Source organism: Pan paniscus, chromosome 10, assembly GCF_029289425.2.
Source record: "Pan paniscus chromosome 10, NHGRI_mPanPan1-v2.0_pri, whole genome shotgun sequence".
Lineage (NCBI taxonomy): Eukaryota > Metazoa > Chordata > Mammalia > Primates > Hominidae > Pan > Pan paniscus.
In genome coordinates, this window is record NC_073259.2 from 74,889,055 (window position 1) to 74,915,398 (window position 26,344).

Genomic DNA, 26,344 nt, shown 5'->3' on the forward strand with positions numbered 1-26,344 from the left:
AAGGTTACAACAAATGAATCTGAGTCATTTCTCTGGTTTCACCTCTGGGAAAAGTATTGCATAAAAATTTTAAAACTGCTAAAGTAAAGATGTTTGCAGTCTAGCCTAAGCATAGCTTAATTTTTCTGAGTTCTCTTTACAACAGAGATTAGCTTGAACTTGGTGTGTTAACGTCTACATAAACTTTGGAAAACAAATTATTTATTTAACAGGGGGTTGTATAGGGAACATAATTGAGCTCTATTCTAGTGAGTTGACTTCCTTGTCACAATGAAAAAACTTTATCTACCTCCTCCCTAAATTTTAATTATGATGATTGCTCAGGTCTTAAAATTTTATTTACAACAAACAACTATAGCTGTGTGAAGCCATGAGTTGACTTAAGTATAAATGCTGGTCTTCATTTTGCATTTCTTTGAGGAATACCTAGGAAACACAAGTCTACCATAATTTTTTAAAGTATTGACTGCCATTCAGGGAGATAAGAAATACGATGGAGGAGAAACAACTTGAAGTTGGGATAATCTGTTTTGTTTAGTTGGTAATTACTGGATAGGCAAACCTGTGGTGATGTAGTAACTCCAAAAGTCTTGACTAGTCTGCCTATAACCTTGATCTTTGTGCTTTACTCTTTTGCTTGCTATGCAATGCTATTTGGCAATTTTCATGATAAATATATATTTTCCCAATCAAAGAAAACTGAAAATGAATTAGGCTTTAAGAATCCTGTGTCATCCTTTGATAAGTAAAATAATACAGAGTCTTAGAAAAACTGTCTTGCTTACTTCTCATTCTCTCTATTTTATTAAAATGCATTCAGTAGCTACTATTTTCATAGAAGGCAAGGATATAGAATTATGCATGCTATGCTGAAAGGCACACATTAACATCAATTTTTAAACCCTTAAAGTATTTTTTGAAGTATAAGAAGGAATTTCCATACATGAGATTAGTTACTGCTCTAAGCAGTTTTATTTTGTTACATCTGGTTTTTTTTTCTTTTTTTTTCTTCAGAAAAAAGTTGCAGATCATCCAAATCGGACTCCATCTATATGGCTTGCAATGTACAGAGCTTTTGGGCGACCAATTCTACTTAGTAGCACATTCCGCTATCTGGCTGATTTACTGGGTTTTGCTGGACCTCTTTGTATTTCTGGAATAGTTCAGCGTGTGAATGAAACCCAGAATGGGACAAATAACACAACTGGAGTAAGTTCCTGGTGATTTTCAACGGAAACATATTATTGATGGATTTCATTGTAATTGTCACTTTTTATTAATGCAGTTTTATGAGTTGTTCAAATAGGCTTTTTTTTTTCAGAGAATTGAATGCTTTCTAAAAGAAAGAAAACAGTAATTTTCCTTTTAGAAAAAAATCACGTGTTTATGTATTTATTCATTGAATGAATCTGGCCACCAAAATTATTTCTCAGATTCAGAGCCTATAAACATTTAACAAGCATTTATGGTATGCCAGAAACTTTGTGTAGAAATTGTGCATTGATTGTTTTAATCTTTATAGGAATTCTTTAAAGAATTTTTATACATGACGGGTGGCTGAGTCACTTCTTTAGAGGTCTGTGACCAATAATACTAGCAATGTGATTTGTAATATTGTACATTTCTCTTTTCTTATATAATAAAAACCCACCACCCTGTTTCACAACGTTCAGGGCAAGTCACATTATGATATTTTATTAGACATTATGTTGTTATATTGGAGCTATATAGTTAAAATACTGCGTGTTTACGATCATAAATATATAATTTTTATTTTCTATTTTTAATAAAGACTGCATTGTGAACTTCCTACTTTCTTTCTAAGTATTGATTTTTGTAGTTCCACATATAGAAACTATCGCCAGATGAATCCATTTTCCTTTTCTATTCTCTCAATCTGATTTCCTGTCCTCTTTCCATCACGTATAAAAATGTTATGCAATATGAGAACTGACCTTAAATGTTGCCTCTTCGGTGAAGCTTTTTCTGATCATCCTAGTTGGAATCTGACTCTCCTTGATAGTCCCTTAACACACTCTTTACTTTATGTTGGCACTTACTGAAGCCTGTTACTTAGAGATATGTTTATCTTCCTAGGTTGTAAGCTTATGAAACAATTACGGTGAGCCATTCATATTTGTGTTCACAATGCTTAGCCCAGATCCTTGCATACATTAGTGTTCAATTATAATGGAAATGAACCAGATATTTTCACCACTGAATACACTTTGGTGATGTTTTGTCCCTACTAGCCTAATTACATACGGATATCTAAATTCCACAGAGTTTATCCATTATCCTTCTCCCTTGCATATATTAACCACGTTTTGCTAAGAAAGAATAGGACTTGCACATTTGTATATATTCCCACAAAAAAGGAGGAAGGGACCACAAGTAGAATTCTACTAGGTCTAAATCATAGAAAATAGTGTCCAAACTGATGTAATGTACTTAGTCAAATGTTATCTTTCCTTCTTTTCTAACAAACAAGTTACCATATGCTATTGTTACAAACAAAAATCAATTTTGGATATCCTTATGCTGAATTCAGTCGTATTCCTACTAAAACAAAATTTTGTAAGTCATGTTTTGTTACTGGTAGTGTTGCATGGGTGATATAGCCAAATTACCTATTTTATAATTTATTATTTATCTTATTAGCATAAATTAAGATATCTGAGAATCAGAAAAAGGCAACTGAGTGGAATTATTTTAAACTAATAAGGCTACCAAAATTGTATATTTCTTCCATTGGTCTTGCTGGCCAACTATCAATTTTATAGCTTCTACTTCCAAATTAGAGTGTAAACTAACTTGTCTTTTTATTTGCTGCTTACCATTTTACTAAGGTTGGATATACCTTTGCAGGAAATGCATTCTAATTTTTTTAAAATAAATTCTACCTTTTTTTTTCTTCAATTAGGCATTTCCATGACTCATTAATCAGTTAGGGATTTTATGGATTTACCTGGTTTGCATTGTATTTCACTGCTGTATAATAAATACATTGATTTTTTGTATTTAAATATTATGTATCTTTTAATAAATGCAAACTGTACACCTGGTCTATAAAAAGACGAGTTTTAATATGGCACTTTTTTTCTTTGGGGACCAGATTTCAGAAACCCTCTCATCAAAGGAATTTCTTGAAAACGCGTACGTTCTAGCAGTTCTTCTCTTCTTGGCTCTTATTCTGCAAAGGACATTTTTGCAGGCTTCCTACTATGTAACCATAGAGACTGGCATTAACCTCCGTGGAGCTCTGCTGGTATGTAAAGGCTGTGAATACTATTTGTTTCCTAAGAATGCTATATACCATTCAGTGAAAAGAATAGCGGTAGCTTCAGTTTTGTTTTTTCATTCCCTTTTCATTTTGGTATTACAACAACGTTTCTATAATCTACTTAATGAAAGAAACAGAGCTAATTAATAAACCTATTGAATTAAAAATAACTTTCAAATAATGTTAAGAAAAATATTTTGAAATCTTACATTTATTTATCTCTTTCTGTTTGTTCTAGAGCTTATGCTTTAAGTTTAATGCATGTTTTTATTATATCACTAGAAAAAAGGAAGTCTGTATTTGGTTAAGGACTGAAAATAACTATACTGAAGTAGAAATAACTGTAGTGGTTGATTTAAGAAGATGATCCTATAGAATTTTTCTTTTTTCTCAAAAAAATTAAATGCTTGTTATTTATTTTCAGTGAAAATAATCATAGTGTAAATTTTAAGTTTAGAGCTTTATGTACTCTTTTTTTTTTTTTTTTTTGGTAGGCCATGATTTATAATAAAATCCTTAGGCTCTCTACGTCTAACTTATCCATGGGGGAGATGACTCTGGGGCAGATCAACAACTTAGTCGCCATTGAAACTAATCAACTCATGTGGTTTTTGTTCCTGTGTCCCAATCTATGGGCTATGCCTGTTCAGGTAGGTAGATAAATATAAGTAAGATTTTTGTCTGCAGAGGAAATAAAACAAAAAAAGCAGTAATGTATTTAGCTCTGTAAAAGGTGTATAGTTTTTGAATGTGCAAATATTACACTCTTTCATAGAAAAGGAAGCTGAGACTCAGAAATGTTATAGCATAGGTTAAGCAAGAGAAGTTTGAAATTATACTGCTCGGGTTCAAATATCTGCCCTACCCCCTCATTTACACAAGTGCTTAACTCCTCAAAGTCCTAGTTTTCTTAACTGTAAATGAGAATAATAATAGTACTTCTCATAAAGTTGTGGGAATTGTCAAGGTTAAATAGATTAATATGTCTATAACATCTAGCGTAGTGCCCAGCATTTCCTGGGCATCCAGTAACTGTTAGTTGTTAATATTATTGCCTCGATTCATGTAAGTCACAGAGCCATGGTTTGACCCCTTTTATTTTGGCAAGCTCTCTTATAGCATTTCTAAATGAGAGCAATTGCTTTAATCAATCCCATAGTTTCAATAGTTAGTATATTGCAAAATGTCAAACTGCATAAAATGGTAGGAACAGTGACAAACTGGAGTGCTATTTAGCTATTTCCTATGTAAAATAACATTTTAGTAAAGACACATTTTCTTCTTCCCCTAGCTGGGTAAAAATGGCAAAAGAAATATACTCAGTTTTTTCCTCTGTATAAACTGGACATTTTTAATTATCTCAAGTTTTGCATTCTGTAGATGAAGCTTAAGTGCTAGATCTTATTTGAAAAAATCTATCATCTAAGTCCCTGTGTCCCACATTTATTCAAGTGCATAAAGTAATAAAGAAGATGCTAGTTTTTAACTTACTGTTTGCCTTTTCATTTTTTAATAGAAAACCAAGGCAAATAAAAGTGTATATTATGCACAGTGCTTGGCACAAAGTAGGATTTGAGATGTACTTTGTCTCATTTTATCAAAATATACTTATATAAAGGTGAATTAGGTAGCTGCCTAGGTGGTGTAATTTCAAGTGCACCAAAAGTCTCTGAATGACTGCATCATGGGTGACCTTAAGGAATTTTTTGTTTTTATTGGATATCTCAAACTACCTAATTAGTTAGGCAGTAAACGTGTCATTGGCCCCAGGCAGCTGCTATTAAGCTATTATCATTGGCATATAGGCATAAATTATATACTTGAACTGCATGGATACAGTTCATTAATTGATGTTTTGAGCCTTGATAAATCAGAGAGAGAGAGAATAGGATAGCAGGGGTAAATTCTGAGTTTTAAAGGAAAAAGAAGACAGTAGCAAACCAGAGAGGACAGGTCTGAATGGTTTTGCCTTTGGTTTGGGGAAAGAGAAGTATATTAAGATAGGACACCAGCTTTAGCTTTTTAACAGTTTTAATTACCGTCTGCCTTCTTGTCAGTAAGTGATTTCTGAAGTCATAAGAAGGTGAGGAGCTCAGCTCATTCCTTTAGTCCACAGACAACCATCCTCTACTCACATGATGCTGCCCCTACTTTTCATCCTCTCAGCCTTGAAAAGCTAGTACAATTCCAAAAGAATATAGAATGTCAAATTTATGGTGGGTGACAGCGTTTTCAAGAAAAAATTTATGCCCTTTTAAAAATCTGAAGACTACTTAAAAGGTTGGAAGCGTCATGGGACCACTTTGCGAATTCATGCAATAAATTGGCTTGACATCAGTTGTACAGATTATCATACTAAAAATACATTCCTAGCACTTAGCCTTCCCCAAATAAATCAGAGTAAAACCCAACTGTCACAGCTGGGTTGACTTGATGGTTAATTCTGTCCCTCTAGAGAACCCTAATACCGTTGACTTCCAAATAAACAATATAATAATTAAGAAATACTACGTTTGCACTAAAAATTATGTCCTTTCATGCAATGGCTTCCACATCCCATTCATTTTCTCTTTTCCATGTGTTTTTCTCTCTAGATCATAATGGGCGTGATTCTGCTCTATAATTTACTTGGATCAAGTGCATTGGTCGGTGCAGCTGTCATTGTGCTCCTTGCGCCAATTCAGTACTTTATTGCTACAAAGTTGGCAGAGGCTCAGAAAAGTACACTTGTAAGTAACATCTTTTGGAAACTTAATTACAAAAATGAGCAATGCTGTTTTAATTTTATAATATAGGAAATTAATACATACCACTAAAGATAATTTGGAAACAATTCTATTTCACTTCAGTTCTTCAGCAGCAAATGTGTATTTTCCATGTTGCAAAAACAATTTTTAAAAGTGGATTGGAAATTTAAAACTTGATGATCTTAGACTCAAAATACTAGAATCACCGTTCCCCATGTTTTAAAGTACCATGAGGTGATAAGGCTTTCAGTCTTCTTAGATCACTTGTCTGAAGAATCTTAAGCGTACGTTGAGGCTAGTGAATGTCAGTTATTGACACGCAAGAAATGGATCAAGGTGCAAGTGAAGGGTCAAGTTTGCTGCTTCTGAAATTATATTTCCCTAGGGTAGACTCAAAGCATGTGAGGATCTATGGAGTCACATTGACATGTTTCAGTGGCAGCTGCTCTTGCTGAATATATTTCTGGTCAATTTGGCAAGCAAGAAAAAGCCCAATTATTGACCTTTTCTGGCTTCAATTTGCCATGAAATCATTTCATTTGAGCACGAATTTGCTGCTTTTAGAGAAATCTTTGCAAATAATAAAATTGTTGACAGCATGTTTACAAATAAAGTTTGATTAAATATGAGCAAGGCTGTCTGTAAATCAGGCATAAAATGTGAAGATGCTGCCACTGACAGGATTGTTTCTCAAGTTCGTGTTTCTACTATGACAAGCGAGTTGCATGTCACGCAAGCGGTGTTTATCACTTGTTTTTCTGCTCCTTTAGGTAGGTTACTCATTATTTCTGTCTGAGCCAGCTATCCTTTTTACTCCAGCACACAAATACAGAAAGGTGTGGAAGGGGAGCTTAGGAGAGATATGATGATTCCCAAACATCTGTCTTTCATTTAGCTATTCATACCATATTCATTCACTCATTGAACAATCATTTGATAGGCATTTAAACACCCTGTAAAGACAAAACGTTGAACAAAAACCAGGCTGTTTGCTACTTTTGCTTTCTCCTATCTGTCTTTTGACCACTCTACTGCCCCTTTTGATAGTTAATTAGTCATATATTACCTTGTTAGTAATTCTAGTATGACATGTGGTGATGAAGGAAGCTGAAACAGCTGGCTAAAATGAAGCTTTCATATCTGCTACAAATCTCTCTATGATTATTCCAAGTTGTTAGTAAATCTAACTTAGGCCTTACCCAAGAACTTACAAAGAAGTATGTGGAAATCTCTTGATAGCTAAGATAATAGGCTTAGTTTCAATAACTGTATTATGAAGATGCAATATGAATGCACAGAACACTGTACCCTCATATTTTCAAATAAGAAGCCCACTAACTTTTCTTAAATTTATTATTTTTCTTCTTGTAAGTATGAGTGATAGAGTTGACTGCAGAAGAAATTAAGTTAGATGTTAGGAGTCATTATAAGTCTCCTTATTATTTAAATTTATGTCTATATTATCTGCAGACATGATTCAAGGAAATCATGTGAAACTTTAGAAAATTGTTTTTAGCTTTGATGTAAACCAAAGCAACAGAGACATACATGTTTTTAGGTGGGAAGAAATGTTGAGGCCATCTCATTAAACTCTTTATTTCATGAAGCACAAAGGGTTTAACTGCTTCTCCTGGGAACTTCACAACCTAATTAGTGAGTGGCAGGGCCAGTCTGAAATCAAGGTCTCCTCAATCCCTGTCCATTACATGGTTCTGCCTTTCTGATTCACTTGGATGCAGCTGGTATTATTTTTCTTCCTTTGTTTTATAGGATTATTCCACTGAGAGACTCAAGAAAACAAATGAAATATTGAAAGGCATCAAACTTCTAAAATTGTATGCCTGGGAACACATTTTCTGCAAAAGTGTGGAGGAAACAAGAATGAAAGAACTATCTAGTCTCAAAACCTTTGCACTATATACATCACTCTCCAGTAAGTTGCTGTTGCTCTAAGAACAGGCGACTTTAAGGGCAACCAGAATAACCAATAGTCTATTCAGTTTAGATTGTGATCAATGAAACATTCTAGTTCTTCAAGAACACCTATTTATTTTCTAAACACGTGCTGTCCAATAGCCACCAGCCACACGAGGCTATCTATTTACATTTAAATTAAAGACCAAAGTAAGCACAGGTTTAGAGTCAAGTAGACCTGAATTTGATTCCTCACAACTAGTGTGCCCTTGGCCATGTTACTCTACAAACTGAAATCGTTGGTTTTCTTCATCAGTAAAATGAAGATGGTGATAATAGTAACTGTAATTAAAACCCTCGTTATCAGTTCAGTTAGGATAAATAGTTGGTTTTTAGTAAAAAAGTAAAACTTTGTTTACTGAAATTGATTTGACTACATTACGATTGATTTTCTTATCCCCAAAGATCCTTTAACTATTTTTCCATTTGTCTCAGAATACTCATGGGTAGCACTTGTGGCTGCAGCTTTTACTCCGAGAAAACTTTGCCACAAAATATCTTGCTTTTATTATTATTTTGTATCACTCTAGGATATCGACTTTGGAAACAAAAGACATCGTTCTATTTGTAGCATTCTGTTTTTAGTAGTGGTGTTTCCATTTACAAAATATAGTAACTCTCAATCGCTAAAAATGTCAAATCCTAGAAATCATAGCATTCTTTTTTTTAATTATACTTTAAGTTCTAGGGTACATGTGCACAATGTGCAGGTTTGTTACATATATATACATGTGTCATGTTGGTGTCCTGCACCCATTAACTTGTCATTTACATTAGGTATATCTCCTAATGCTATCCCTCCCCTCTCCCCACACCCCATGACAGGCCCCGGTGTGTGATGTGAGGGGTCCAAGTGTTTTCATTGTTCAGTTCCCACCTATGAGTGAGAACATGTGGTGTTTGGTTTTTTGTCCCTGCAATAGTTTGCTGAGAATGATGGTTTCCAGCTTCATCCATGTCCCTACATGAACTCATCCTTTTTTATGGCTGCATAGTATTCCATGGTATATATGTGCCACATTTTCTTAATCCAGTCTATCATTGTTGGACATTTGGGTTGGTCCAAGTCTTTGCTATTGTGAATAGTGCTGCAATAAACACACGTGTGAATGTGTCTTTATAGCAGCATGATTTTTAATCCTTTGGGTATATACCCAGTAATGGGATTGCTGGGCCAAATGGTATTTCTAGTTCTAGATCCTTGAGGAATCACCACACTGTCTTCCACAACGGTTGAACCAGTTTATAGTCCCACGAACAGTGTAAAAGTGTTCCTATTTCTCCACATCCTCTCCAGCACCTGTTGTTTCCTGACTTTTTAATGATCGCCATTCTGGTATGAGATGGTATCTCATTGTGGTTTTAATTTGCATTTCTCTGATGGCCAGTGCTGATGAGCATTTTTTCATGTGTCTGTTGGCTGCATAAATGTCTTCTTTTGAGAAGTGTCTGTTCAGACCCTTTGCCCACTTTTTGATGGGGTTATTTGTTTTTTTCTTGTAAATTTGAGTTCTTTGTAGATTCTGGATATTAGCCCTTTGTCAGATGAGTAGATTGCAAACATTTTCTCCCATTCTGTGGGTTGCCTGTTTGCTTTGATGGTAGTTTCTTTTGCTGTGCAGAAGCTGTTTAGTTTAGTTAGATCCCATTTGTCAATTTTGGCTTTTGTTGCCATTGCTTTTGGTGTTTTAGTCATGAAGTCCTTGCCCATGCCAATGTCCTGAATGGTATTGCCTAGGTTTTCTTCTAGGGTTTTTATGGTTTTAGGTCTAACATTTAAGTCTTTAATCCATTTTGAATTATTTTTTGTATAAGGTGTAAAGAAGGGATCCACTTTCAGCTTTCTACATATGGCTAGCCAGTTTTCCCAGCACCATTTATTAAATAGAGAATCATTTCACCATTTCTTGTTTTTGTCAGGTTTGTCAAAGATCAGATGGTTGTAGATGTGTGGTATTATTTCTGAGGGCTCTGTTCTGTTCCATTGGTCTATATCTCTGTTTTGGTACCAGTACCATGCTGTTTTGGTTACTGTAGCCTTGTAGTATGGTTTGAAGTCAGGTAGCATGATGCCTCCAGGTGTTCTTTTGGCTTAGGATTGTCTTGGCAATGTGGGCTCTTTTTTGGTTCCATATGAACTTTAAAGTAGTTTTTTTCAATTCTGTGAAGAAAGTCATTGGTAGCTTGATGGGGATAGCATTGAATCTATAAATTACCTTGGGCAGTATGCCCATTTTCATGATATTGATTCTTCCTATCGATGAGCATGGAATGTTCTTCCATTTGTTTGTGTCCTCTTTTATTTCATTGAGCAGTGGTTTGTAGTTCTCCTTGAAGAGGTCCTTCATATCCCTTGTAGGTTGTATTTCTAGGTATTTTATTCTCTTTGTAGCAATTGTGAATGGGAGTTCACTCATGATTTGGCTCTCTGTTTGTCTACTATTGGTGTATAGGAATGTTTGTGATTTTTGCACATTGATTTTGTATCCTGAGACTTTGCTGAAGTTGCTTATCAGCTGAAGGAGATTTGGGGCTGAGACATTGGGGTTTTCTAGATATACAATCATGTCATCTGCAAACAGGGATAATTTGACTTCCTCTTTTCCTAGTTGAATACCCTTTATTTCTTTCTCCTGCCTGATTGTCCTGGCCAGTACTTCCAACACTATGCTGAATAGGAGTGGTGAGAGAGGGCATCCCTGTCTTGTGCCAGTTTTCAAAGGGAATGCTTCCAGTTTTTGCCTATTCGGTATGATACTGGCTGTGGGTTTGTTATAAATAGCTCTTATTATTTTGAGATACGTCCCATCAAAACCAATTTATTGAGAGTTTTTAGCATGAAGGGCTGTTGAATTTTGTCAAAGGCCTTTTCTGCATCTACTGAGATAATCATGTGGTTTTTGTCTTTGGTTCTGTTTATATGCTGTATTTGCGTATGTTGAATGAGGCTTTGCATCCCAGGGATGAAGCCCACTTGATCATGGTGGATAAGATTTTTGATGTGCTGCTGGATTCAGTTTACCAGTATTTTATTGAGGATTTTTGCATCTATGTTCATCAGGGATATTGGTCTAAAATTCTCTTTTTTTTGTTGTGTCTCTGCCAGGCTTTGGTATCAGGATGATGCTGGCCTCATAAAATGAATTAGCAAGGATTCCCTCTTTTTCTGTTGATTGGAATAGTTTCAGAAGGATGGTACCAGCTCCTCCTTGTACCTCTCGTAGAATTCAGCTGTGAATCCATCTGTTCCTGGACTGTTTTTGGTTGGTAGGCTATTAATTATTGCTTCATTTCAGAGCCTGTTATTGGTCTATTCAGGGATTCAACTTCTTCCTGGTTTAGTCTTGGGAGGGTGTATGTGTCCAGGAATGTATCCATTTCTTCTAGATTTTCTAGTTTATTTGCATAGAGGTGTTTATAGTATTCTCTGATGGTAGTTTGTATTTCTGTGGGATCAGTGGTGATATCCCCTTTATCATTATTTTTGCGTCTATTTGATTCTTCTCTCTTTTCTCATTAGTCTTGCTAGTGGTCTATCTATTTTGTTGATCTTTTCAAAAAACCAGTTCCTGGATTCATTTATTTTTTGAAGGGTTTTTTGTGTCTCTATTTCCTTCAGTTCTGCTCTGATCTAAGTTATTTCTGGCCTTCTGCTAGCTTTTGAATTTGTTTGCTCTTGCTTCTCTAGTTCTTTTAATTGTGATGTTAGGGTGTCCGTTTTAGATCTTTCCTGCTTTCTCTTGTGGGCATTTAGTGCTATAAATTTCCCTCTACACACTGCTTTAAATGTGTCCCAGAGATTCTGGTATGTTGTGTCTTTGTTCTCGTTGGTTTCAAAGAACATCTTTATTTCTGCCTTCATTTTGTTATGTACCCAGTAGTCATTCAGGAGCAGGTTGTTCAGTTTCCATGTAGTTGAGCGGTTTTGAGTGAGTTTCTTAATCCTGATTTCTAGTTTGATTGCACTGTGGTCTGAGAGACAGTTTGTTATAATTTCTGTTCTTTTACATTTGCTGAGGAGTGCTTTACTTCCAACTATGTGGTCAATTTTGGAATAGGTGTGACTCAGAAGGATGTATATTCTGTTGATTTGGGGTGGAGAGTTCTGTAGATGTCTATTTGTTCTGCTTGGTGCAGAGCTGAGTTCAATTCCTGGATATCCTTGTTAACTTTCTGTCTCGTTGATCTGTCTAATGTTGACAGTGGGGTGTTAAAGTCTCCCATTATTATTGTGTGGAACTCTAAGTCTCTTTGTAGGTCTCTAAGGACTTGCTTTATGAATCTGGGGGCTCCTGTATTGGGTGCATATATATTTAGGATAGTTAGCTCTTCTTGTTGAGTTGATCCCTTTACCATTGTATAATGGCCTTCTTTGTCTCTTTTGATCTTGTTGGTTTAAAGTCTGTTTTATCTGAGACTAGGATTGCAACCTCTGCCTTTTTTTGTTTTCCATTTGCTTGGTAGATCTTCCTCCATCCCTTTATTTTGAGCCTATGTGCGTCTCTACACGTGAGATGGTTTTCCTGAATACAGCACACTGATGGGTCATGACTCTTTATCCAATTTGCCAGTGTGTGTCTTCTAATTGGAGCATTTAGCCCATTTACTTTTAAGGTTAATATTGTTATGTGTAAATTTGATCCTGTCATTATGATGTTAGCTGGTTATTTTGCTCGTTAGTTGATGCAGTTTCTTCCTAGCATCGATGGGCTTTAAAATTTGGCATGTTTTTGCAGTGGCTGGTACCAGTTGTTCCCTTCCATGTTTATTGCTTCCTTCAGGAGCTCTTGTAGGGCAGGTCTGGTGGTGACAAAATCTCTCAGCATTTGCTTATCTGTAAAGTATTTTATTTCTCCTTCACTTATGAAGCTTAGTTTGGCTGGATATGAAATTCTGGGTTGAAAATTCTTTACTTTAAGAATGTCAAATATTGGTCCCCACTCTCTTCTGGCTTGTAGAGTTTCTGTCAAGAGATCCCCTGTTAGTCTGATGGGCTTCTCTTTGTGGGTAACCCGACCTTTCTCTCTGGCTGCCCTTAACATTTTTTCCTTCATTTCAACTTTGGTGAATCTGACAATTACGTGTCTTGGAGTTGCTCTTCTCGAGGATTATCTTTGTGGCGTTCTCTGTATTTCCTGCATTTGAATGTTGGCCTGCCTTGCTAGGTTGGGGAAGTCCTCCTGGATAATATCCTGCAGAGTGTTTTCCAGCTTGGTTCCATTCTCCCTGTCACTTTCAGGTACCCCAATCAGACATAGATTTGGTCTTTTCATATAGTCCCATATTTCTTGGAGGCTTGTTCTTTTCTTTTTATTCTTTTTTCTCTAAAGTTCTCACTTCATTTCATTCATTTGATCTTCCGTCACTGATATCCTTTCCTCCAGTTGATCAAATCAGCTACTGACGCTTGTGCATGTGTCATGTAGTTCTGGTGCCATGGTTTTCAGATCCATCAGGTCATTTAAGGACTTCTCTACACTGGTTATTCTAGTTACTCATTTGTCTAATCTTTTTTCAAGGTTTTTAGCTTGTTTGTGATGGGTTTGAACTTCCTCCTTTAGCTCAGAGAAGTTTGATCGTCTGAAGCCTTCTTCTATCAACTCGTCAAAGTCATTCTCCGTCCTGCTTTGTTCCGTTGCTGGCGAGGAGCTGCATTCTTTTGGAGGGGGAGAGGCGCTCTGATTTTTAGAATTTTCAGTTTTTCTGCTCTGTTTTTTTCCCCATCTTTGTGGTTTTATCTACCTTTGGTCTTTGATGATGGTGATGTAAAGATGGGGTTTTGGTGTGGATGTCTTTTCTGTTTGTTACTTTTCCTTCTAATAATCAGGACCCTCAGCTGCAGGTCTGCTGGAGTTTGATGGAGGTCCACTCCAGACCCTGTTTGCCTGGGTATCAGCAGCGGAGGCTGCAGAACAGAGAATATTGCTGAACAGCAAATGTTGCTGCCTGATCGTTCCTCTGGAAGCTTCGTCTCAGAGGGGTACTCGGCCGTGTGAGGTGTCAGTCTGCCCCTACTGGGGGTGCCTCCCAGTTAGGCTACTTGGGGGTCAGGGACCCACTTGAGGAGGCAGTCTCTCCATTCTCAGATCCCAAACTCCATGCTAGGAGAACCACTACTCTCTTCAAAGCTGTCAGACAGGGACATTTAAGTCTGCAGAGGTTTTTTCTGCCTTCTGTTTGGCTATGCCCTGCCCCCAGAGGTGGAGTCTACAGAGGCCTCCTTGAGCTGCGGTGGGTTCCACCCAGTTTGAGCTTCCCGGCTGCTCTGTTTACCTACTCAAGCCTCAGCAATGGCGGGTGCCCCTCCCCCAGCCTCGCTGCCACCTTGCAGTTCGATCTCAGACTGCTGTGCTAGCAATAAGTGAGGCTCCATGGGTGTGGGACCCTCCGAGCCAGGCGCGGGATATGATCTCCTGGTGTGCTGTTTGCTAAGACCGTTGGAAAAGCACAGTATTAGAGTGGGAGTGACCCGATTTTCCAGGTGCCGTCTGTCACAGCCTCCCTTGGCTAGGAAAGGGAATTCCCTGACCCCTTGTGCTTCCTGGGTGAGGCGATGCCTCGCCCTGCTTTGGCTCATGCTCGGTGGGCTGCACCCACTGTCCTGCACCCACTGTCCAACAAGCCCCAGTGACATGAACCTGGTACCTCAGTTGGAAATGCAGAAATCACCCGTCTTCTGCGTCGTTCACACTGGTAGCTGCAGACTGGAGCTGTTCCTATTTGGCCATCTTGGAACCCCCTCGAAATCATTGCATTCTTATGTGTGATGTTAACATCTTTCTCAAACAGCATTGGCCGAAGATTCATTTGATGAATTCGGTTTTTTCCTAAATAGATGATTCAGATGATTGCAACGATTCTCTTGTTAGTTCTGTTTAGAAATAACTCCAAGAACAGTTTTTACATTTTATTTTCACATTAAAAATCAATCAGATTTGCTTCAGCCTCAAAGAGTGTGTTTATGTAAAACTAAATGAGTACTGGCAGTGAGATACACTTTGTTTTTTCTAAACGGGAAAAGGGTTAAAAATATTTGCAGTTTTTTAACTTGTCTCCTTGGGAGCTTATGATGTGATATTTTCTTGAAGACTGTCAAGAAAACTTAGCCATTTTTGAAAACTGAGGAGAAAAAAATACCATTTTCAGGTAAAAGAAGCCAAACTTCGTTCACATAAAACCCTTTTTTCCAATATATTTTCAAAAATTTCAAAATAGAGACTTCTTTCATCCTCAACTCTAACTTTAAAAGCAACTGTTACAAAAATATTGTTTTTTCCCTCAAAGTATGACTGAGTATTCTCATGAATAACAGGGTTTATGTTAGTATACTTTACACAAACTTAGCAAAACTACTCCCACTAATATTTGATTTGATTTATGTGTCAGTTTTGCTCATCTTTGTTGCTCCCAAGACCTTTAACAAATTAAAATTTTGGAAGTTTATATATTGTTTCCTCTTGAATTATAAACTCCTTTAGAGTTTAAAGATTATAAACATTTCTTTTTTGAAATAGATTTAGAGAAAATATTTGGCTTATATAGCCCCTTTATTCTAGCCCTAATGCTTGATACATTAGACATAAAGTTGGAAGGAGTTTTATCTTCCAGCAATGCACCACTAACATAGTGTCAAAATGCTAGAAGACAGGATGATCAAGATTCACTTGCTTATATTGTACTACTCTAAGTTGGTGACCCCTTCAATACATCCTTCTCTTCAGGGGACTGAAATTCTCATAAGAAGGATGGATGCAGCCAAGAATAATAACAATAACAACAACAACAACAAAGATATATTGAGAGTATACTTAGCCAATTATTGCCATAAGTGGTTTTTCATATACCATCTCATTTAATTATTACAACAGCCCAGTGGTTTTGAATCTATTATTTATTTTTATATATTGTTTGAGACAAGGTCTCACTCTATCACCCAGGCCAGAGTGCAGCAGTGCAAGCATAGCTCACTGCAGCCTTTAATTGCTGGGCTCAAGTGCTTCCGCCTCACAAAGTGGTGGGATTACAGGCATGAGCCACAATGCCTGGCCTAGATTTTATTATTAACTCCACTTTAGAATTAAAAGATTGACATATAAAGAACTTAGGTAACCTGAACTTCTTTCAAATCATCCAGCTACTAAAGGGCTGAGGTGAGATGTGAATTCAGCTTGTGTGTCTCTAGAGATGAGAGTTGTGTTGGTATTTGAGTCAAATACAAGAAGAGAGAGGGTAGAGGAGGTCATCCTAGGGGAGAGCAGTAAGAAGTCATGAGGGGGAAAATACATTATCCTGTGTTCTTGATAGGCAGCTGGGATTCTTGAATCAATGGAGCAAAATTCCAGTTTGACCACTTCAAGTTTTATTATTTTGTTCAGTACAATCTTGTTGGTGGTGAGTTGAACAGAGCTGGCTATAAATCCTAGCTCTGACACTGTGTAGTAGAATGGCCTTGAGAAAATTACTTATATCCTCCTAGCCTCAGTTTCTTCAACTGTAACATGAGCTATTAATAATATCTACCATGTAGGATTGTAAAGATTAAAGAAGATAATGGATAATACAAACATTTATTGAGTGCACACTCCATCTCTGGCACTATGTCAAGTGCTTCATACTCATCTGCTACCAAGCAGGTTAAACGAAAAGAATACACTTAGAATATAGGGTGAAAATACAGCAAAAGAAACTATCATCAGAGTGAACAAACTACACAATGGGAGGAAATGTTTGCGATCTATCCATCTAAAAAATGTCTAATATCCAGAATCTACAAGGAACTTAAACAAATTTATGAGGAAAAAAAACCCTCTTAAAAAGTGGGCAAAGGACATGAACAGACACTTCTCAAAGGAAGACATTTATGTGGCCAACAAACATGAAATAAAGCTCAACATCACTCATCATTAGAGAAATGCAAATCAAAACCACAATGAGACACCATCTCACGCCAGTCAGAATAGCAATTATTAAAAAGTCAAGAAACAACAGATGCTGGTGAGGCTGTGGAGAAACAGGAATGCTTTTACACTGTTGATGGGAATGTAAATTAGTTCAACCATTGTGGAAGACCAGTGTGATGATTTCTCAAAAACCTAGAACCAGAAATACCATTTGACCCAGCAATCTCATTACTGGGTATATACCCAAAGGAATGTAAATCATACTATTTTAAAGATACATGCATGTGTATGTTTATTGCAGCACTATTCACAATAGCAAAGACATGGAATCAATCCAAATGTCCATCAGTGATAGACTGGATAAAGAAAATGTGGTATATACACCATGGAATACTATGCAGCCATAAAAAGGAATAGGATGATGTCCTTTTCAGGGACATGAATGGAGCTGGAAGCATTATCCTAACCAAGGAACAGAAACTAACCCAGGAACAGAAAACCAAACACCACATGCTCTCACCTATAAGTGGGAGTTGAATAATGAGAACACACGGACACAGGGAGAACAACACACACTGGGGCCTATGAGGAGGGCAGTGGGAAGGAAAGTAGCTAATGCATCTGGGCTTAATAGGTGTAGCAAACCACCATGGCACATGTTTATCTATGTAACAAGCCTGCATATCCTGCACATGTATCCCGGAACTTAAAATAAAATATAATAGGGTGACAATGGTCAGAGAAAGAAGGTTGAGGCAGAAATGTGGCTTCTCATCTGTGTTATTACAAAACTCAGATCAGTGTTTGGATTCACGGTACTGTACAAGAGTCTATGTTTGACAACTAAGTCATATCTGGACTTGCAAAAGCACAGTCTGATTCTGTTCTATGTACGGTGGTAAGGATAATCCCTGAGAGCGGATGATTTTTAAAACTTGAGTCCTCTACTGTTAAGAAAATTAGATTCTAGCTTCTCACTCTGCTGTTGCCTGGCTCTGTTACCAACAATTCACTTTATCTTTGGTTTCTTGGTTCCTAAAATTCTATAGTTTATGACTGTATGACTATAAATCATCAACTTGGCTTTTTATTTTTACTGTTACTTCCAAACACTAGTATTTCAGGCTAAAATGTGAGTTTTTCTTATTTCAACTAGGCATATCATGCTGATCCAATGACAGTTAAATATATTCCAGGAGAGATATTTAGACACGCAGAGAGTCCAGGATATGGAGTTGTTTTATTAACTGAAAGGGCCATAAATGAATATTAATATCACTGCTGGAAAGAGAACTCGAAGTGATGTCAAATTCTTGTTTTTAATCTGTGTAATAACCTGATTTCACATATTTAAATTAGTGGACTAAACAAAAGATAGACTGTAACCCCTCTGTAGAATATACATTTGTTAATTTCTAATAATTTTTATCATTAAAGGATGATTTTATATGAATTCTTTTGTTTGTAACATTTCATAAGAAAAAAATTCAATAAAGAAAAACAGATACTAGTTAAGACTAATGTATGGGAGCTCATAAAACTGCACACAAGTAGATATTAACTGGGAAATGTTTGTGGACTCCAGACAAAATGACATTTAATACTCTTTGTCCGTCCTGTCTTCAAAGAAAGTTAAAGCAATAATAGATGATTAAAGTTACTGAAAATGTTTTCACAGTTCAATGAAACTAATGCATTTTATTTCTTTCCACAGTCTTCATGAATGCAGCAATTCCCATAGCAGCTGTTCTTGCTGTAAGACACTTTTTCTCGCTTTTAGAAATGAAACCAAGTCAGTGTTTATAAATGATTTATGAGCAAGAATGTGTGGGTAGTAATATATATTACCTCACCTCTGTGACTTCTCTCTGTTGCAGTCTCCATTGCAAGAGTTCTAATCCAGGGTTTCTCAATAAAGACACTATGGACATTTTAATCCAAATAAATTTTGTTCTAGGGGCTGCCCTCTGTGTTAGGAGGTTTAGCAGCATCCCTGGCTTCTAGCTACCAGGTGCCAGTAGCAACCTCAGTTACGACAATCAAAACATTGCCAAATGTATACTGGTACATTTGCAAACATTGCAAAATGAACAGTGGTTGGGAATTAACTGTTCTAATCTCAATGATCTTGTTCCCAGACACTCTTACAACAGGATGGAGCTAGATCAATAACCAGAAAATCTTAAATAATTGCATTATATTTCATACTAAAATGACAAAATCGGCAACTGGTATTATTTGTAGAAATGTAATTAGCTGAGCATGATGGCGCATGCCTGTAGTCCCGGCTAACTGGGAGGCTGAGGTGGGAGGATCACCTGAGCCTGGGGAGGTCGAGGCTGCAGTGAGCCACGATTACGCTACTGCACTCTAGCCTGGGCAATGAAGTGATACCGTGTCTCAAAAAAAAAATGGAAATAAGTCTTCTTTGGATATTAATGCTGACAGTTTTAGTAAAGATCCACAGTGAGGACCCCAAAACAACAGAACATTCTTTTTCTCCCGGAGTATTTAGTATTGCTTGGAAAGGGCTTGACTGGTTGTTGAAAACTCTGGGTTCTCCATCCCTTTATTCTCCCAACTTAGCAATCTGACAGGGTCAATTACCTAACCTGTAAGTAGAATTTTTTTCTAACTTTCTCGTAAGTTTGCCACTATAATTGCAGGTAAGCCTTTCAGGACTCACCAAAAGCAAGTATTGTTTTAATTAGGGAGTTTTGGATGAAGTCATTGTTATCATAGTTACAATGGACATACTGGCATAGCAGAATATGTTAGGTTTCTAAGACTGAATGTACGCATGTGTGAAACTTTTTCCAGCTTTCTCTAAAGAACTCCTTTCTTTGCACAGACATTTGTGACCCATGCGTATGCCAGTGGAAACAATCTGAAACCTGCAGAGGCCTTTGCTTCACTGTCTCTCTTCCATATCCTGGTCACACCACTGTTCCTGCTCTCCACGGTGGTCAGATTTGCAGTCAAAGCCATCATAAGGTATGCACTGAAGTGTCTGACATGTTTTGCTTATTGATAATAGAAATGATGTGTGCTAATAGGAGTATTTGAAAAAATATAAAAAAGAACATTAAAATCACTGCCAGGAGACAACCATTGTTAAAATTGTGGTATGCTACTTTTCAGTATTTTATTTATTTCATGTAAAAATAATTTTTCAAAACAAAAATTTTAAATTTATCTAGCATTTGTCTCCTGATTACACTTTTTTTTATTATTCTCCCTTCATTTAAGTTTTATAATGCCCCATGTTTACTGACTATGTAATATTCTATGTTGGAAATATTCTAATTTATTTAACAATTACCTTTTTATTGAACATTTAGAATGTTTCTATTTTCTCCCTAACATAAATAACATTGAAGTTCACGCATCTCTGTTTATCTGTAAACTTTTCTCTGATGATTTTCTCAGGTTGGATTTCTAGAAGTGGGGATACTAGTTCTAATAATATGCACATCTTTGAGGTCCTTGATGAGTATGTTGCTTTCCACTGAAGTGGTGGTAGGTCAAAGAGGGCACACATTTTTAAGATTTTTAAAAATGAATACAGCCATAATGTTTTCCACTAAAGCTGTGCCAGTTTATATTGGCAACAATAGTGACAGAGAATGTTCACATCATCACATTTACTATTTTAATTTTAGTTTAATCTGGAAAAAAATCCAGGCTTAAAGTCTCTGAAAATGGTTAAGAATTGTAAAACCATTTTGTATTTTGCTCATTTAAATATGCTTCTATAGTGTTTCCAACCAGTGCAGATTTTGTCTCTTTATAATTTCTCATAATGCACAGCTATAAAAATAGATGTGATATGATAAGACCATTTTTCCACCATTTTTACTTATAAAAATGTGTTACCAAACTAGATGATACACTGCCTATACGATAGTCTATATGTCTTATGCTCCCATAAATAAGACACTCTTAAAAAGGAATTTTTCTTTTTAGATATATGCTCTTTATAAACCTATAAAACCTCAGAATGCTTTGTAAACAATCATTATCATATTTATATCTGGCTTTTGAAAGAAGTGTCAAGATGTCGCAATATTGAAGAAAAATTGGAAAATTGAGCCTTTAAATATATGAAGTATCATGTTGCAATTGACGGAAACATAGAACATCATTTGTAAGACTTTTAAAATGAGATAATTGTGCTGGTGTCTATATCTTACTGAGAAAACTAGAATTTATTATTCAAAATACCAGAATTTTCAGTTTTAAGCCAATAGTTTGCATTGGCTTAACAATCACTTAATGCCCAATAAAATTAAAATGCATATAAATCATCTTATAAACCAAATTCTTACAGAATATGATAGTGTAACATAGTTTCAAAGTTAACCTCTGAGACATTCATTAACAACCAGTTCTAGAGCTGTTAGTGTCTGGAGCTCAAGCCTTCTGGCCACATCTGCCCTCATTTTCTTATTGTTCTGCCTTCTGAAACACTTGTCCAGATCACTGACTACTTTTTGTAGCACCACTTCCAAATTAGGCAGTGCTCTGGAAGGGAAGCTACTTCAAACAATAAAATTGATAAATGGCCAGAGTCTGCTATTTTGGTCCTTATTTTCATTTTCTCCACTCAGCAACTGTCCCTTTCATGGTTACACTTTTATTTGGAATTTGACTTTGTACTACAAGTGGAGATAGAAAAGCAGTTGATAACTTGCAATAGATAACACCTCTGAAATCAGGAGGTTACCAAATATTAAAAGGACTTTGACTTGATTAAAAAAAAATGAAAACAATCTAGGGATGTCCCTCCAATCCATGGTATACAATTCTGTGGTAATAAATCCTAGTACAGTGGAGGATGGATATCCCTGTATATTTCTGCATAGCACTCTCCCTTCTGCACATCTCATGGAAAAGACATTTGCCAGTTTGATAAAGACCAGTCTTTCTTCAGGGCTCAGTTCCAGATTTCCCAAGCCATAGGCCAAACAGAATCTGCTTATAAAAGGCTGATTGTCTCAAATGAGTTTCAGTGGTTGAATTGCAGGTCCTACAGAGATGACTGGTAAGCAGAGAACATTAATCCTTTTTCCCACTGTGTGCTAGTTCTGGGAACCCAAATAAGTGCTCTCCCAGTGTTGACTGGACTTAGAGCATTTTCTTCTGTGCCTGGGAACCCGTGACCAACCTTTAGTGCCAGTTGGCCCACAGTGAGTTGAGCAGCCTGTTTATAATCGGAGACTTTGGTCAGCTGATTTTGAAATCTCCTCTTCAGGAACTGTGGAAATTCTAAATCCCTCACTGCACTCTTAAATACATTTAGAAACTTGGTGGGTTAGAATGGGATAAAGCACACTGTCAAACTTGTGCTATACATGCATGTAAGAGACTTGTAAACTTCTCTACCGGAGGAGAATTCCATACCATGTTCAATTCTTGGTTCCAAAACAATTCTATGCTTTCTTTTAATAAGGTTTGGCTTATTAGCCAAAGTGGTCTTCATGGCATTCAATGGCTGAGACCTGTATACACCTCATAAAATGGAAGAATGAGGCAGGTGTGATTCAGATTGTCTCCTCACACCCCCCAGCACCCAACACCATTTGATTTTTCTGGACATTTTATGATGAAGTGTTCTTGTCTACTTTCACAAAACAGAATAATGAAAAGTAACTATTATCTAAAATAATAAAATGCTCGAAGAAGAGTGATTTTTTAGAATGCTTGCCTCACTTCTCCACTTTGTATGTTACAAATCTCCATTTCACCATCTTACCACCATTTTACTCATCTCTACCCCAAGCCTCAGAGCATCTTCTGTGGATATGCATTCATTTATTGATACAGGTACATTGCTAGGCATTAAGAATTCCAAAGATAAAAGACTGAAATCTGCAGGGAGTCCACAGCCTAGTTACAGAGACCAGGAAGGGAAACTAATTACTGTATGGTGGGTTATGGTGTTATAAAGCTATACACAGAATGCTATGGCCCATAATGGCCATCCTTGAAGTTTTTGAGAGAGAAGGGAAACTATCTGGTCAGTAAAGATTTTTTTTTTAAATTTTATTATTATTATACTTTAAGTTTTAGGGTACACGTGCACAACGTGCAAGTTTGTTACATATGTATACATGTGCCATGTTGGTGTGCTTCACCCATTAACTCATCATTTAGCATTAGGTATATCTCCTAATGCTATCCCCCCATCCCCCCACCCCACAACAGTCCCCGGTGTGTGATGTTCCCCTTCCTGTGTCCATGTGTTCTCATTGTTCAATTCCCACGTATGAGTGAGAACATGCGGTGTTTCGTTTTTTGTCCTTGTGATAGTTTGCTGAGAATGATGGTTTCCTGTTTCATCCATGTCCCTACAAAGGACATGAACTCATCATTTTTTATGGCTGCATAGTATTCCATGGTGTATATGTGCCACATTTTCTTAATCCAGTCTATTGTTGTTGGACATTTAGGTTGGTAAAGATTTAAAGGAGGTAGTGACTCTTTCATAGAATCCTTAAAAATAGGTAAGACTTGGCAAGTTGGAGAAAACATGTAAAACATGTTTTAACAGCAGGAGCAGTATATTCATGGGGAAGAAGTGGGTAAGTAGGTGAGAAATCTTGGTATCTTCAGGAGATTAAAAGTAGTTCAGTGTCATTGGAGGAAGCGTTCTGATGTGGGAAGTATCAAGGCATGAAGCTCGAGAGTAAACTCCTGAGCAGCTTTTAGATGATGCTAAAGATGCTGAAAGGCAACCGGATGCCAGTTGTCACTTTAAGAAGTGGGTCATTACATGCACAGATTTGCATTTTAAAAATATAAACCTGGAAGCATGGTGGAAATTACTTCACCCTTGGTCAGGATTTGTGCATTTTCCATAATTGTTTTACCTCTGTGATTTCTGAAAGGACCTCGTATGAATAGAAAATGCTTTTTGTATTACCCATTTATTATTTCATCAGACATTTCTTTAGGAATTACCATGCTATATTTTAGGCATTGGGATAGATTCTAAAGATGAAAATCTTTGCTGCTAACGAGTTCACAGTCTAGTGGGAGAGATAGACATGGAACAAACAACAACAATGACAAAGTAGCAGTGCTGGAGATCCTCAGCCAGAGAGCCTAGAATGACTGGGGACATGGGAGGGGAAGGGAAGTAAGAGGTTCACAGATAGGTTAGTATTGGCATCCATTGATGGTCCTTGTCATTGATGTTTCAAAGTGGGGTGTTAAGAAGAGAGAATGTTGTCCCCATTCTCAATCAAGGTCAGGGACCATTGCTTCCAATGCTCAGGAAGAGTGGGGCTCATTTATTCCATAAAAGCTTTGAGTCTATACTGGAAAGATTCGTGATTTGTATCTATACTAGAAATGGGAATGGAGAATTGAACCAACCAACTTTACTTAATGTCAGAATCATTGATTTATTCCTTCTTTGATTTATTGAACAAACATTCCTTGAATGACATGTGCCAGGCATTGCTATATTTGGAATTATAAAGGCAGATGAGACTGGCTTCTCCACTTTGTTTTTTTGTGCAGAGACATAGTGTGAGATTGTTTAAAGGTATTCCTTTGATTGACAGAGCTGCGCTTCTTAAAATCAAATCTTTTCAAAACATAAGAACAGAATGACAATTACAATCTGTAAAAGTGAAGAAGAATAACTGCCATTTAAGAGGAATAAAATAATGTTTCATAAGGCATTTATAACACTGTTTTTCAAGTCTATGTGGTCAGACTTTGCTATCAAAGACTCAAAGAAAGTGTATGAACTGAAGCTCTTCCTAAATAATTACCTCTTTTAGTTCTCTGCAAGTGCAATTTGACAGCTAATAGATTGCCTCAATGGATTTTCGTCTTCCATCATGTTTCTATGGCATGCAAAGCCAAAACACTTAAAGATCATGGGCAACAGACTATATTAAATTTACCTTTTTCTCATTTTGTTATTGTGTCACAAAAAACAAGTTCTGAAGACTTGTCTGGAGGAACTTGACTATAAGTTCAAATAAAATTTTTAAAAAAGAAACCATTTATTTCCTACATACATTTTCTAGTTTCCTATCAAAGGCAATACCTCCCCTGTAGTTGCTGCTGCATGTGCCAAGCAAGTTTTCCCACTTGCTGCATCCTAGCTTGCCAAAAGGAGCACTTCTTTTCCTTTGCAACTTCACTGAATTTCCTTTTGTATATTATTTTATTTCTAGGATGATGTTTACAAAGCATATTATCATTTTCTTTGTTTTACTTATTTATTTTTGCTCCTGATCCTATGACACTGGTTTGAGAAAATTAGAATGGGTAGAGTAGATGAGCCAAGGAGTCTTGTGCCCAGCCTAAGGAGGTCACATTAAAGAATGTTGGCAAACCAGTCTTCTAGAGCAGGGCCTCTCAAATGGTAACGTGTTTATGAAGCGCCTCTGAGTATTGGTCAAATGCATAATGTGATTCGTATTTGGAGGCAGGGCTGAGATTTTCTGTTTTTAATAAGCTCCCAGTTGATGCTGATGCTGGTGGTCCTTGGCTGAAACTTTTGAGCAGCAAGACTCTAGAGGCCCCTCTCCTTGCCAGGTTCAGAAAATGTGAATCATGCATAGTGCTTAAGCAAGATACACAGTGGCCAAGGATTCCAGATCCTTGCATATTACATGCTAAATGGTTTTAGGCAGGTTACTTAGCTTCTCTGTACGTCACCTCCCCATCATTTGTAAAACTAGAATACTAAGAGGACTTTCCTCATTAGTGTTGTTTTTAACCACCCTGTTCCAAGTTCCTAAACAACTTCACTATTTTTGACAAGGAATATAATTGCAAAAAAATGCAAAGAAGGTTCTGTTGAATTTAGGGTGACAAGTGGTCCTGATTTTTCTGACATTTTTCTGGTTTTAGCACTGAAAGTCCCATGTCCTGGAAACCCCTCTGTCCTCAGCAATTTAGGATGTTTGGTTGATCTAGCTGAATTCCCAGTTGGTCTTGAAAAATGACTCTCACAGGCATCCTACTCACCATAATAATGTGTGTTAAAGTCGTTATTTAGGTAGCACTTTGTTGGTGGTGGTTTTATTGTTAACTCTTATTCTGTGTTTATTGCTTTTTGCAGTGTTCAAAAGCTGAATGAGTTTCTCTTGAGTGATGAGATTGGTGACGACAGTTGGCGAACTGGTGAAAGTTCGCTTCCTTTTGAGTCCTGTAAGAAGCACACTGGAGTTGTAAGTGCTTTATTTTTGTTTTGGAAGTTGTGAATAGAGGACAGTCTCAGCAGAATGGACAGATTAATACAAGTGAGTTAGAAGAGATTATAAGCTTTATTTTTTAACCTATGTGAAGAAAAATTACCACTTGCTTCTCTACAGCCTCACAAGTCTAAAATCAATAGACGAATGTATAAGGCTTGTCTTTATAAATTCAGAAAAAATTATCCTAGGAGACAAGACGTGTTTAATTCAAAAGGA

At 36.7% G+C, this 26,344-nt stretch overlaps 1 protein-coding gene across 3 annotated transcripts in view; it reads left to right on the forward strand.

Moving 5' to 3' along the window:
* Nucleotides 1–26,344, forward strand: part of ABCC9 (ATP binding cassette subfamily C member 9) — a 153,073-nt gene that overhangs the window by 37,682 nt on the left and 89,047 nt on the right. For all 3 annotated transcript variants that reach the window (XM_063593166.1, XM_063593167.1, XM_008954322.5), the window contains exons 8-15: nucleotides 1,015–1,209; nucleotides 3,116–3,268; nucleotides 3,778–3,933; nucleotides 5,878–6,012; nucleotides 7,801–7,963; nucleotides 18,619–18,659; nucleotides 19,756–19,898; nucleotides 25,993–26,101. In XM_063593166.1, coding sequence (XP_063449236.1) covers nucleotides 1,015–1,209; nucleotides 3,116–3,268; nucleotides 3,778–3,933; nucleotides 5,878–6,012; nucleotides 7,801–7,963; nucleotides 18,619–18,659; nucleotides 19,756–19,898; nucleotides 25,993–26,101 — 1,095 coding nt within the window. The remainder of the gene's footprint in view (nucleotides 1–1,014; nucleotides 1,210–3,115; nucleotides 3,269–3,777; nucleotides 3,934–5,877; nucleotides 6,013–7,800; nucleotides 7,964–18,618; nucleotides 18,660–19,755; nucleotides 19,899–25,992; nucleotides 26,102–26,344) is intronic.